We start from the raw sequence: 13,386 nt of genomic DNA, 5'->3' as shown, positions 1-13,386 counted from the left end.
GCCACCCTAAATATAGTGTCAACTGTTTTTTCCCCCTAGTTTCCTCAGAGATCGCACAGTGGAGCTGTCCGTGGTGCTAGAATACGATCCCCTCCACTAGATGCTCACTCCGCTGAAACTGAGTTTCTTCTCTTAAATAGCTGTTGTCACTAAAATCCTGTCACTCCACCTCAGTTTGACTCATATGTGACATCTGTAAGCTGTACGCAGCGATTGGTCACCTATATCACGTGGAATTACCATGCTCTTCTTTTCCCTCATGCTGGGAGGAATGACAGCTTCCTGTGCTCACATCAGGACAGTCTCTCTCTCTCTCTCTCTCTCTCTAAAAACACAAATAAGTGCTATTTACACTCCACATCACACACAACCTTTAATTTTGTTATTTATGGACATGTTAAATAATTCTTACATAAATATCCGCATCCATTTACCACCAACAAGCTGGAAAGAAAATGAAACACAATAAAAACAAATAAAATAAAATAAAAAAATAATTCCATATATGTGCAAAACATACAGAAACAGTCAATGTGTCAAGGTACAAATGCAGAGAGCCGGTCTATTCGTCTAAGAACAGTGCATTTTAATTATAATATTAATAAACGCCTCTAATACATTAACAAAATAGCCTACATAAAACAATATGTAAATTCTGATTGGATAAATCGCGTTCGACGACACTAAAATACCGCGATAAACGCACATTGTAGTTGCTCGGCAGCATAATTCGGATTTGTTTATTCCCTTTTATTAAATATCGTAATAATAATAGAGACTTATAATCGAATATTAACAACAAAAAATTAAGACCCTTAATATGCATGAGTTGATGCTTTGTGTAAGAGCTTGTTTGCGTGGTAGTTATAATATTATCGGGATATAATGGAGAGATTTTATTAATAGAAGCATGTGAGCTTGGATGCATCTCTACCACGCATGTGTTGTATTGCTGCTGCAGCGACGTGCATCAGATCCGCTTTCACACACTTCATCTGCATTCACACATTTAGCAGTTGAACCGGAGCCGCTCTTGCGTTTATTTCCAGATATCTGCCAGTATTATTTGAGTAGAGAAGGAGCTCAGGAGCGCGCCGTGCTGTGTTGTGTTTCTGACGGCTCTGAGACGTGATCTGCTATGTGTCATAGCGAAGAAAGGCAGTAAATAAAGGCGACGCGTCCGTCTGCGTGAAGACAGAGCAAGATGGTGATCATGGCTTCTTTTCATTTTTCCTCTAAATGCTTGAATGAGATGGCGATCTCTCTCAAGCTCTGTCTGTGGGCTTTTCTAATCGCCCAGCTTCCTTTGAGGTAAGAATATCAGACGAATGTATCATGTTGATGTGCTCTGGTTCGCAAACGTTATATGGCTGTGAGTGTCTGCGGTGATTGGTGCGGCTCTATTTCCCATGGATTCCTCTAATCTGTTCACCTCAGAGTCTAGGAATATATGCATGTTTGCAGATCGCCGATTGTGAAAGTATGAAGATGAAATCTGATGAATATCTGTCGACATTGGGGCTTGCAGGTGTTTTTTTACGTTGCTGGTGGCGAAACCCTTTAAATAAGCTCCAGAAAATCACTAAACGAGGGAGTGGTGTGTGAAGCTATCGAGCAGTCCGTGTAATAATAATTATAATAATAGTAATAATTATATAACTAATACTAGTTATATAATGACCGTGTTCATTCGGGAGGTATGTCATGATTCAAACAGCCATTAAACCAAATCCAGGACAGAATCAGGATAGATGCAAAAGCATGCTATTTGTCAGTGTGTTTAGTCAAGGGCTAAAGTTCAAAGCTTTGCCGTGTGCGTGACGTCATTTCAGTCAAGACATTTGTTTAAGAAGATTTAAGTCAGGGTTTGACTCCTCCTCTCCACCTGCTGATGAAGAATCAGGAATAATTCTGGCCTGTAACTACACTGTCTGAGCGTGGACACGTAACACAAGCACTACAAGCAAATAATAATGTTAAAGTACTGAAATAAAGAAATACAAATGACTATCAGGGGGTTTAAGTGTCATGTTTTGTTAAAATTGGCTTTACTTTATATTTGGTTCCCTGAGATCCCAGTGCTGTGCGTGCAAAAGTAAAACTAATAGTAATTTTGAAATGAAGCTATTATTTTGATATGCACCCCTGACCTACACATATTATTGAATCTTCTGATCACAAAACACTGTAGGCGTTCATTTTGACCTAAGCATACATATTTAAATGAAAACATTGTGCATTTGATCACCTTTTAGTTGCATCAGTCACATGGGCGTTCTACGTTCGAGGAGATTACTGACAGAGGCATCTATTGTTATTATAGTAAAAGCCTGCTTATGTTCTTATATTTAACCAGTACTTTGTAATATAATGCTTGCTTTCCATTATCAGGATAATGCATTAAATATGTTTGCTATCAGTCACAGATTTGATGTGATAACAAGTTTCTATCATGCATCCCAGCCAATTTCACATATAGTGCATCCATTCAGAAAGGCACGTATATTTGAGATAGGCTAGTGGTAATTGATTGGGAAAGGACAGTTAGAGCTTGTGTACGGTTATTGAGGGATTCAAACCGTCAGTACAGGAGCAGTGCAAACCTAGAAGCAGAAATTGTTCTTAACAGATTGAAGGAATAGCATTGACAGAGCTGCTAATGCTGTCACTCAGGGTTATCTCTCTAATGTACTTAAAGGGATAGTTCACCCAAAATTCTGTCATTAATTACTCACCCTCATGTCGTTCCAAACCCGTAAGACCTTCGTTCATCTTCGGAACACAAATTAAGATATGTGTGATGGAATCCGAGAGCTCTCTGACTCGCCATAGACAGCAAGGATCCTAACACGATCAAGGCTCAGAGACGTAGCGAGATCGTTAAAATAATCCACGTGACATCAGGAGTTCAACCGTAATTTTACCAAGTTACGAGAATACTTTTTGTGCACAAAGAAAACAAAAATAACAACTTTATTCAACAATTCATATCCGAGGAATCACCCGATAGCACCATTTTGGAGAGTATCATATATGTATGCAGCATATGTACACAGATAAGTCGTTTACATATGTGACACTCTCCAAAAATATCTTAATTTGTCTTACAGGTTTGTAATGACACGAGGGTGACATAAGTAATTAATGACAGAATTTTCATTTTTGGGTGCACTATCCCTTTAAGACTATAGGTGTTCTACTATTTTACACATAAATTACTTTGTTCATTAGGCTGTTTGAATGATACGGGGGTATATTTTTCTGACCCATAAAGAGTAGGCCAGGCAAGATTCATGGGGATCGGAAGCTCATCAGATGACTGTCAGTGTGGCACCGGTGGCACCCCAACACTACATGGCATTTTCATCTGGAGTCGCACCACAGGGATTATACACTGACTAGTGGTGTGATGAAAAGATTGCTGCTGCCTTTGATATCTCTCAGCATGCTGGTTTAAGAGTAAGGCCTGTAGTAACACCTCAACCTTATCACGTAAGATGTTCTGAACCAAAGCTCAGATGTTTGAAAGCTGACTCCCAAATGCATGCGGTGTGTTGCAGATGTACGTTAGGATATTCATAAGTTACTCTCTCATCTTCCCAAATGTCCACAACACAGAAAAAGCAAGTTTATTGAAGTGTTACTGATCCATAAATACAAATATTTGCTATGTCTTTGATTTCCCTGCTTAAAACAAATTGCAAAGGGCAGTAGTAAAAAAAATGGCTGTACTTTAAAGAAAAAAAATGAATGTTGGTCCAGTTTCATGAATCAGTGGTTCTCAGTTGGTGAGTTGCAGCCCAAAAAATATAATCATGCAGGGTTATGAGAGCAAAATAAACAGGCCTGAAGCGAAACCAGTCAACAGGAGCTATAATGGTGTATCAAATTGTTTTTCAAATAATTATTTTTGAATATTAAAACTGACCCTATTTAAACTCCAAACTGATCTTATGGTAACACTTCATTTTAAGGACCAATTCAAACTAGCATGCACATTACTATCATATTGGCTGTTTATTACTACTTATAAAGCACATATTAATGCCTTATTCTGCATATTTTAGATTTCTTAATCCTACACCATATCTAAATTCAACAACTACCTTGCTAAATATTAATAAGCAGCTAATGTTGGAAAAGTTGTAGTTTATTGTTAGTAATAGTGAGAATTGGACATTAAAATAAAGTGTGACCGATCTTATTTAGACCTTAAGATCTGTGAATATCCAGACTGTTTAAAGGTCATCTAATTAGGGAACTGAAGGCCATTATAGGTCAGCTGATGCATTGTTAATAGTGCCTTATCTTCAGGACCATGTAGATGGGGACATTTGATTTCTTCTGCCTGTCCGCAGCCTCTTTCTGGACTAGTGATGGACAAGTAGGCTACATGCAGCAGATGGTGTAATTCAGTGGAGGAGCTGGGCCCAATAAACAAAATTGGCATCAGCGTCCCATCAAGGGAAATATCATCTCCTTTTCATTATGAGCTGTCTTATACTGAGAACCATTACAAAAGGGTTACGGTGAGCGTTTTCCTGCATTGCTCTATGGGCTGATTATTGAATTGCAATAAGGAGACATGTTACTTCATTATACTCAGTAAGGATGAAATAAAAATCTGATGCAATGGCTCTCACCACCTCACAGGAGCCATTTGAGCCGCGCAGTCAGGTTCAAGTTATTTCCTCACACATAAGATAGTTCATTGCAAAATTGAAACAATTTCATAGTAAATTGTTGTATACCATTGTATTGTACCATTATACTTTGCATGAGAAAAATGAAGCCTTTTTAGTCCCATTAGTTTCCTTCAAAAAACATTAAACCTGGTATGTGTCGGCGAGCTGCCCATGAGACTGTCGGCGCAGACTTTAATATCAAATAGAGATCATTTTGAGCTTAAAATTGCATTCTGAACAGTGTCGGGGGTAATGCATTACAATAGCATGAGTTATGTAAAGTAATGCATTACTTTTTAATTTACTGGAAAATATCTGAGTTACTTTTTCAAATAAGTAACGATTTTTCCATGTATTGTCTGACAGCTCTCCTGTCCGCAGAAATCAGGAGCAAGTGCAGAGCTGTGTGAACATGATCTTACTGTAGATCTAGACTATACGAATAAGCAAAAATGACTTTAAATAAACACAACATTTGTGTTTCTTTTTATTTCTTTTTTATTATTATTTTTTTAACTTTCTTCTCCTGCGTCCTCTACTAAGATGTGAATTTACATTTCCTTCAGCCTGAGGCTTATTCATTTCACTTTTGGTGTGAAAGGGCTTTTACATTTGCCAAACATAGACATTTTTATATTAGAAAACAACAAACAAGCCCAGCCCAGATGATAAAAAGTAACGCAAAAGTAACACTTTCCATAAAAAGTAACCAAGTAACACAATTAGTTACTGTTTTAAGAAGTATTGTAATGCGTTACTTTTCCCCAACACTGATTCTGAATAAATGACTGTAGGCCTACTCATAAAACTCGTAAGATTTTACTTCTGTTCTGTTCCTTTATTTGTCATTTTACGGTCATTGGTTATGTGCTTAGGTTGAAGACCTGCGTCTCAAAGTGTTTATTAATGATTCAAGCAGTGAATATAGTTGTTCTGACTTTCTTTTCTTATTCTTCTAGTTATTATTATTCTTTTTCTTCCCTAAAAGCATCTGTACATCAGAAACGGTCATGGAGATTGGTGGGATTGTCAGAAATCCCCCAGTTTACTCAGGCCCATGCACACACATCCGTCTGACAGTAGGTGGCGCTATAATAAGGTCATTGCTGTTTTGGTTCATGTGTCTCTGGAACCACTGGCTACAATCAAAACATTTTTGGGATTTTCCTTACTTTGTAATATTCCTCCTAGACTGTTAATCTGATCTTCACCAAGTTATCAAAAGAATATTGATACGGCCAAGGGTTGTGAAGGTCTAGGCGAATGAATTGGTCTGGCATAGTGCATGTTAATGAATTGACCCATTGTTAGATTAAGCAGATATCCATGCAGAAGTACAGACGTAAGAAAACGTGATACACAAAGACACTCTGGACGTTCTGAGAACGCAAAAGAAGCACATAACTCCTCAGCCGTATGTATTCAGTGAAGATGCTAATGGTTTTGCCTCTTATCCTTGGCAGATGCTAATATATTCTTCCAATTTCATTTAGATAAACAAAGCAACAAACAAACATGGCCTCCAGCATCAAACTACAATAGCGAGTTCTTTTTGATAACTCTGGAGCAGTAATTTCAAAGTCGTATGAATCTTTCAGCGCCCCCAAATCAGCTGATTATATTTGATCCATTTCCTCAGCAAAAAGTTTCCTGTTATTTGAAAAACTTCACAAAACTTGGTACACATGCACAACAGGGCATTCTGCTGAATTTCAGGAATTACCCTGATGCTCGTGGGACTAACAGCAATTTCTAAAAGATCAGCTGTAATACTAAATCTGTCCAGAGGAAAGCACAGGATAGGAAATCCTTTTAGGTCCCAGGCTAAACTCTCCATAAATAGTTCAGTATATTGATGTGTAGTGTATTTACAGTAAATATATACAGCGAGAGAGAGATCTGTGATGTATAAAATGCTAATATAGATAATTAAGTTATATATTGTTATAGTCCTATTGATATTAAAAACATAATCCGTTTTCTGTGAACGTCAGTCTTCCAGTTCATTAGCCGCTGTAGAGTAATAACGAGAAGAATAAGAAAGTACAGTAAACAGTTATGCTTCAAACCAGTGTGTTTTTAATTAAGATGATACATTCAAATAATATGGTATGAAACACTGTGATATCACGCAGCATATAGCTGGAAGGAAAAAAAGAAGATTGATAGCTGTGCAACTGAAACAAATTCACTATTATTTGCTATAATGCATATATAATACTTCTATAATGATTTTTTGCATGGCCATTGTATCACTGTATCGTCTACTTGAGTCATTTGTCCTTGCCCCTTGATAATCACCATTTGAGGCTATATTTATGGCTTTTATTTCTAATATGACAACTACTGGAACAGGCGGGTTGTAAAATGCGCTCTTAATATATGCAGTACAGTATATTATATTCTAAACTCTCCATTTCTAGTGTTCTCAATAGAAGAGCAGCTCCAGTGCACTCCAGCTCTGTAGGATATTGGTTTTTTTTTTAAGTTTCACATTACAGACGCAACAGTTAAACTGCTGGAAAAATGTGTGAAATATATTCACTTCATTGATATTAGGGCTGTCACTATTATGCTAGTGTCACTATTATTGCAGGTAATTAATTTATATTATATGATAATTGTTGTGATCAGTGATTAATTGAAAGGCAGTAGTTTTCACACTATAGAATAGGGAACACTTATTCACTGTTTACTACGACTTTTCCCTCAATAAATTCCTAATTTACTGCTTATTAATAGTTAGTAAGGTAGTTATTAAGTTTAGGTATTGGGTAGGATTAGGGATGTAGAATAAGGCATTAATATGTGCTTAATTGCTACTAATAAATGGCTAATATTCTAGTAATTTGCATGCTAATAAACAACTAGTTAAGAGACCCTAAAATAAAGTGCTTCCTCACCTAGTAAAAGGTAATACATTTATTTCATACTAAGTATAGTTGAAATCTATTAACATATTTACTGACATATCGCTCGAGAGATTACTGATATAAAAATGATAATTCAACTTTATTTGGAGTACTGCTTGAGCACAATGCACATTTCTTATTATTAAGCCTAAAATGTGTTTTAATGTCACCGCTGATGAAGATTGTATGATCTTTGAATGATATCAGCCTTTAAATGCAAGATATTTAAAGTGTACCTGAAGTATACTTGCAATAGTTCCACTTTAGCACAAATACACTTCAGTATAGCACTACTTCCGCACAATTAAAGTGCATTAAGCACAAAATTAGTTGTTCCAGTTAAGCAGACTTGAAGTATACCAAAGGTACAATTACAGGGTATTTTTATTCCGTACATATGCATGTAAATGTATTTGTAGTATCCTTAGCGTGAAAATGTAGTATATTTATTTTTCACTAGGGTCCCCATATTAATGTACAGTGAAATGCCTTGGAAGTGTTCCAGTCTGGCATATCTGAAATGTTTCTGATTTGCTCTCAGTCACATGTTTCTCTAAAGGATGTGCTCTTCTGTCTTCTACTGACTCCATGGTTACTGCCTCACACCATCCATTGTTGTCTGATTGCTTTGCCAAGGTCCTCAGCATTCACTCTGCCTCTGGCATACTTTAATATTTTAATCAATTACTTTACATAGATAGATAGATAGATAGATAGATAGATAGATAGATAGATAGATAGATAGATAGATAGATAGATAGATAGATAGATAGATATCAAATATATAGCAGCTGTGCACTGCTATGCAAACATAAACTCCACTATTAACCCAAGCAGGTACTTTATGAAACACATTAACATGTGATTAAAATGACTTATAGCCTATTCTCATAGAACACATGAGATAATGCTGTAGATGCAAAACGGAGGCTTGAGTTTGTTGCACCTTCCTCTCACAATCTGATTCTGGGAGCGCTGCCAGCGAGAGAGAAAGAGCGAGAGCACATCTCTAATGCAACATTATTACTGTACGTCTGTCTGTCTCCAGCCTCCACCATCACACCCACACTCTGCAAAGACTGAGCGTTATCTGTGTCCTCCTCTAGGCGGCGCCCTTTTAATGGTTTAAGTTAAATGGCCTTGTAAAAAACTTTGTTGCATGTCCAATTATGGCAATCAGAGCAGGCATTTTCAGTTCAGTAGAGTTAAGAGCACGTGCTTCCTGAATCTGCTTCCATCTGTTGTGTAAAGCCCAGGAGACGCATTGCTTTTCATTTTTTGTCATTTATAATTGCTATTTTAGAGACCTTGTGTTTGTATGTGATTGATGTGTCTGTTTTGATGAGCATTGTTAACATTTCCATGTGCCTTCTTCAAATAATTACTGTAGTTTATTAGGTGCCAGCATTTTTTTATAATTTTCATAAAATTTTAATGTCCCTCTGAATATTTTGTTGTATGAGTATCTGAACATGCAATATGTCAAAAGAACGAACAGAACAAACAAAACAAGCCATTCTAGCTTTATTCTAGCTGCATGCATTCTTTTTTATTATCACTTGAATGTGGGCAAGTTTAATCAAAAAGCTCAATTTTGAACAAAAAGCTTGGAAAATGACATTTTTGTCCAGATCATATTCAGAAGGTGATCAAAATATAGATGGAGTTGATCACTTTATCAACACATTCAAAGCTTTACAGTGTAACACTTTCTGCGTCAACATTTCATTTGGTAACATTAGGCAGATTTGATTTATTTGTAATAAAAATATATAAAAATTCTTAAATCAAGAAGGATTTTCTAGACAAGTAAAAATTATTGTCATGTTTTCAGAAAAAAAAAACAGTCATCTTAGAACAATCAAAATAATCTGCCAATATGCTAATTTTATTTCAAACAGAAAATAAGATTATTTTTCTTACTCCATTGACAGATTATCTTGCTTGTTTCAAGCAAAAACTCTTTCTTTTCTGAAAAGAAAGAGTTTTCTTTCTCTTTCTTTCTTTTTTTTCTTTTAGATATTTTGGCTGGAAATAAGACAAAAAAAAAACTAAATAAGAAAACATTTTTGCCGTGTGCATTTCTGTGTTTTCTTTTTAGTTTCTCACAAAGATTAACAAGGAGTAACTACATGATTGCACTCCAGTATGTCAAGTAAAGAAAACTATTTTCTTCTTCATCTGAGTGGACATTGAAGCCTCTTCCTCACAAACTGTGTCATTTAGATAAACATTCATTAGTGGCTCTTTGGAAGACATTTCAGCAAAATGTGTCTGCTTTCAGCTGGAAAAAAAGATTTACAGTATACTCGCTTGTTAACAAGATCACGTATTAGAACAGAACCAGATCAGATGGGCATTTGCTATGTTGTCAAGCCAAAGTCAACATGATCTTAGCTTACATTCTAGAGACCACAGAAATAAAAGTGCATTTACGAAAATGTTGAAAATAGGACATGTGACAGATTAGACTTCGATTCACCTTTTTTAATGTCGTTTCTCCATTAGCTCTGTCCAGCTGGAAAGTGATGATGATGAAGTGACAAACAAAACGTGGGTTCTGACCCCCAAAGTGTACGAGAGCGACGTCACACATATTCTGAACAGCTTACTGGACGGCTACGATAACAAGCTGCGACCAGACATCGGAGGTAGGTTCTGGTTCTTTTTTACATTCAGATCTAAGCTACTGAAGGTGGTTTAGAATCAGCAAGTGTGTTATTTTGTTTAACAACTGACTCAAATACACGTTTAATCTCCAAGAATACTGAACCTCTTTACATCTGGACTTAATAACTTTAATAACACACCAAACATATAATACTGTCTCTTTCTGATTTACTCTTTCAGCTGGGGTTTTATGTACGCTGACTTGTGTTTCAGTTGTGTTGGGTATTAGGGCTGTCAATAGGCTGAAACACTACATTTGAATTTTGTACTTAAATATTATCAATATTCGAATTATATTCGAATTTAAAAGGCATAATTTCAGTTAGGGGCAAAAAGGTTTTGGCTTCTCTCCTGAGGCCACAAGAGGGTGCATTACTAATGCATGTTTCTTCAAAGCAATAAAATAACACGACTATCTTTGAAAAAAAGTGCATAATGTTTCAAATAATGTTTATAAACCATATATAAATAATAAAGTTGCTCAAACTATTTGAAACAAAACAGCATCATGCATGTATGTAAAGGACAGAAAACCAATCACAAAGAGTACTTTTTTCATTTAAAAACATGAGGAAAACCGCCATAAAGTCTCGAGACGTATTTTTTAAAAGTTGAACTTGTGTTAATTTTGCATGGCTTTCTAAACATGCGGCTCTCTTGTGCGAGACACGAGTGCATCGGTGATAGATGTTCCTCTAGAAAATGCGATAAATATGCGTTCTGTGTGAACTGCTTGGTTTCAGTTTTGCCGTAAACAAGATCTTCTCCGCATTGTTCTCTTTTTTCACAATATTTTGAATGAACAGCGTAGCAGCACCGCATCCAGTGGGTTCAACTGGAAAAAAGCATTAAAATATAAAAAACAATTGACAGCAGTATTGCGTATAGTATTTTAATTTTCAAAATCACTTTCCAAAAAACAAATCTGCTTCTCGTCACAAAATGACACATCTTTTTATGAAGATGTTCAGGTGTGAGATCATCTGAAAGCATAACAACTAACTAAACTTTTAAGGACCGTCAGTCAATTAAACATCCATTCTAAGCTCTGTTCAGTCATTTCTGTGCAGCTAGGTCCAGTAATCATCTGAGCCAAATGTTAATCATCTGACAACTACTGCATGTAACATATCGACTTTGATCAGCATGAGATAAATTAAGATCTTACGTTGTTTCTAGAACAAAGGGTTCAAAAGTTACACATTTTTGAACTTGGTGGTGCAAGTTGGCCGTAGAGATACCAGAATTAATCAAATTACTATTGAAGGCCATCCCTTTAAGTGTGCCAAAATTTCATTATTCTCCTTCCTATGGTTCATAGGGCTGCCATAGACAGCATTTGGGGAGGAATAATAACTACATCAGGGGTTACAGCCCTTTCAGTGCTTGGCCTGAACCAAACATACTGAAAAATGGTAATAATGCTAGCTACATGCTAACTATAGAAACATGAAAGTAATGGCTTGTGGTCTGTTGAGGTTGCTTAGTGCTCTTATGAGATCTAATGGGTTTGAAGAGGTTTATTTGGGTCTGAACTGGTTTGATGTGTCTTCCGAGGGGTCAGTTGAAGTTTAATGGGCTCTAAAGTGGTTTAATGTGGTGTTCCTATTGTTTATTGATTTTCATGTCTTCATCTAAGTTACTTTCTGTCTGTCTGACCATAAAACCTTCCAAATTAAAACTTTTAGACAAAGTTTTATAAGCCAAAAACATCAAACCATCAGCAAACTTTATCTATGTACTTTGCATGAGAAAACTATTAATACATCTTTGAGCCAAAAACAAAAACAAAGACAAATGCAAAGTTATCGTTCCTGGACCACATGAGATGAGATTTGAGTGCACAGCCTACATTTTCAGCATGAAGAGACTGTAATCACTTTATGTACTGAACTCAGCATGCATTGCACTCAGAATAATGGACAGGCAAAGATATACTTTACAGAAACCCTAGATGAGATGTGATTACACAAACTCCTGATCTCCATCGCACTACATCATTTAACACGGGGGCTTGTGACCCCACAGATTTTTGAGCCAAATTGATTTTGAAGGCAGTGTCCAAAATATTAAAAAGTTCACATTTGATAATTATGTTATTCGATTAATGGAGATGGAAAATTAATAATGGGTAAAGTTTTTCCCTTTTATTTAATTCTATTGAATGAGGGAATCGGTACAGAGCCGTGCTTATGATATGCTGGGATGATATATATATATATATCGTGGCCATGAATTTATTTGTTCCCCAGGATTTATTCATTATTTCCCTCATTTTTTCTAAACCATGGACATGTTGTACTAATTAATTTCCTAATCAAAACTAAGGAATGAATTAAAACATGGCCATAAATGAAAAAAAATGTTAATTCATTGTCACAATTTAACTAAAATTCATAAAACATGGGAACAAATTCTTAATTCATGGCCACAATTTATACATTTTTGTCCCTATGTCATATGTGTGTTCGAGGCTTCTTAAATTGGTGCAAAATTTAAAAAATATATAAATTTTTAGCTTTTTGTGAAAATGACTTTTGCCAATCAACCAAAATCGGTGCCTTTTTCTAGGCCTGTGTCTGAGGTGCGGCATGTTTCTTTGAAGAAATACAGAGAACTGTCTCAGATTTGTCCAATTGTAAATGCGCTGTCAAGTCATGTACGCACACTTTCAAGCTGAATAAAAATGCTGTCATTCCCTAATTCTACAGTGCATTCTAGGGTTGTCAAGCGATTAAAAATGTTAATCTAATTAATTACACAATGTGCCGATTAATCGAATTAATCAAAAATTAATCGCACATCAATTCTGGCTGAGAAGTTATCACAAACAGCATGCTTTTAACTTCTCAGCCAGATTTGATGTGCGATTAATTTGTGATTTCAGTTTTTAAAAAAGTTTGATGCTTTTCTCATTTTCACAGTAATCGCTTTAAAGTAAGCCGTTATTGTGAAAATGAGAAAAACATCAAATAATTTTATTTAAAAAAAAATTTAAGTAGGTTTAGAAAGAAATATTTTATTTGATTCAACATAGAATTTATTACAAATAGCCTTTTAGGCTACAACAACCTTTCAAGTGCTCTGATTGTTTTTTATAAAAAAAAAAAATTAAAAAA

The 13,386-nt window shown here is 35.8% G+C and overlaps 1 protein-coding gene across 3 annotated transcripts in view; it reads left to right on the top strand.

Annotated features, from left to right (window-relative positions):
- Positions 1-946: 946 nt before the first annotated feature.
- Positions 947-13,386, top strand: part of LOC306855771 (gamma-aminobutyric acid receptor subunit gamma-2-like) — a 60,098-nt gene continuing 47,658 nt past the window's right edge. For 2 of the 3 annotated variants that reach the window (XM_079394633.1, XM_079394632.1), the window contains exons 1-2: positions 955-1,311; positions 10,106-10,248. In XM_079394633.1, coding sequence (XP_079250759.1) covers positions 1,205-1,311; positions 10,106-10,248 — 250 coding nt within the window. In that variant the 5' untranslated portion in view covers positions 955-1,204. Of the gene's footprint in view, positions 1,312-10,105; positions 10,249-13,386 lie in introns of all 3 variants that reach the window. The other variant, XM_079394634.1, reaches the window with a different exon arrangement.

Source organism: Barbus barbus (genome assembly GCF_936440315.1).
Source record: "Barbus barbus genome assembly, chromosome: 36".
Taxonomy (NCBI): domain Eukaryota; kingdom Metazoa; phylum Chordata; class Actinopteri; order Cypriniformes; family Cyprinidae; genus Barbus; species Barbus barbus.
The sequence above is the reverse complement of the archived record's forward strand: the minus strand, read 5'-3'. Positions and strand labels throughout refer to the sequence as shown.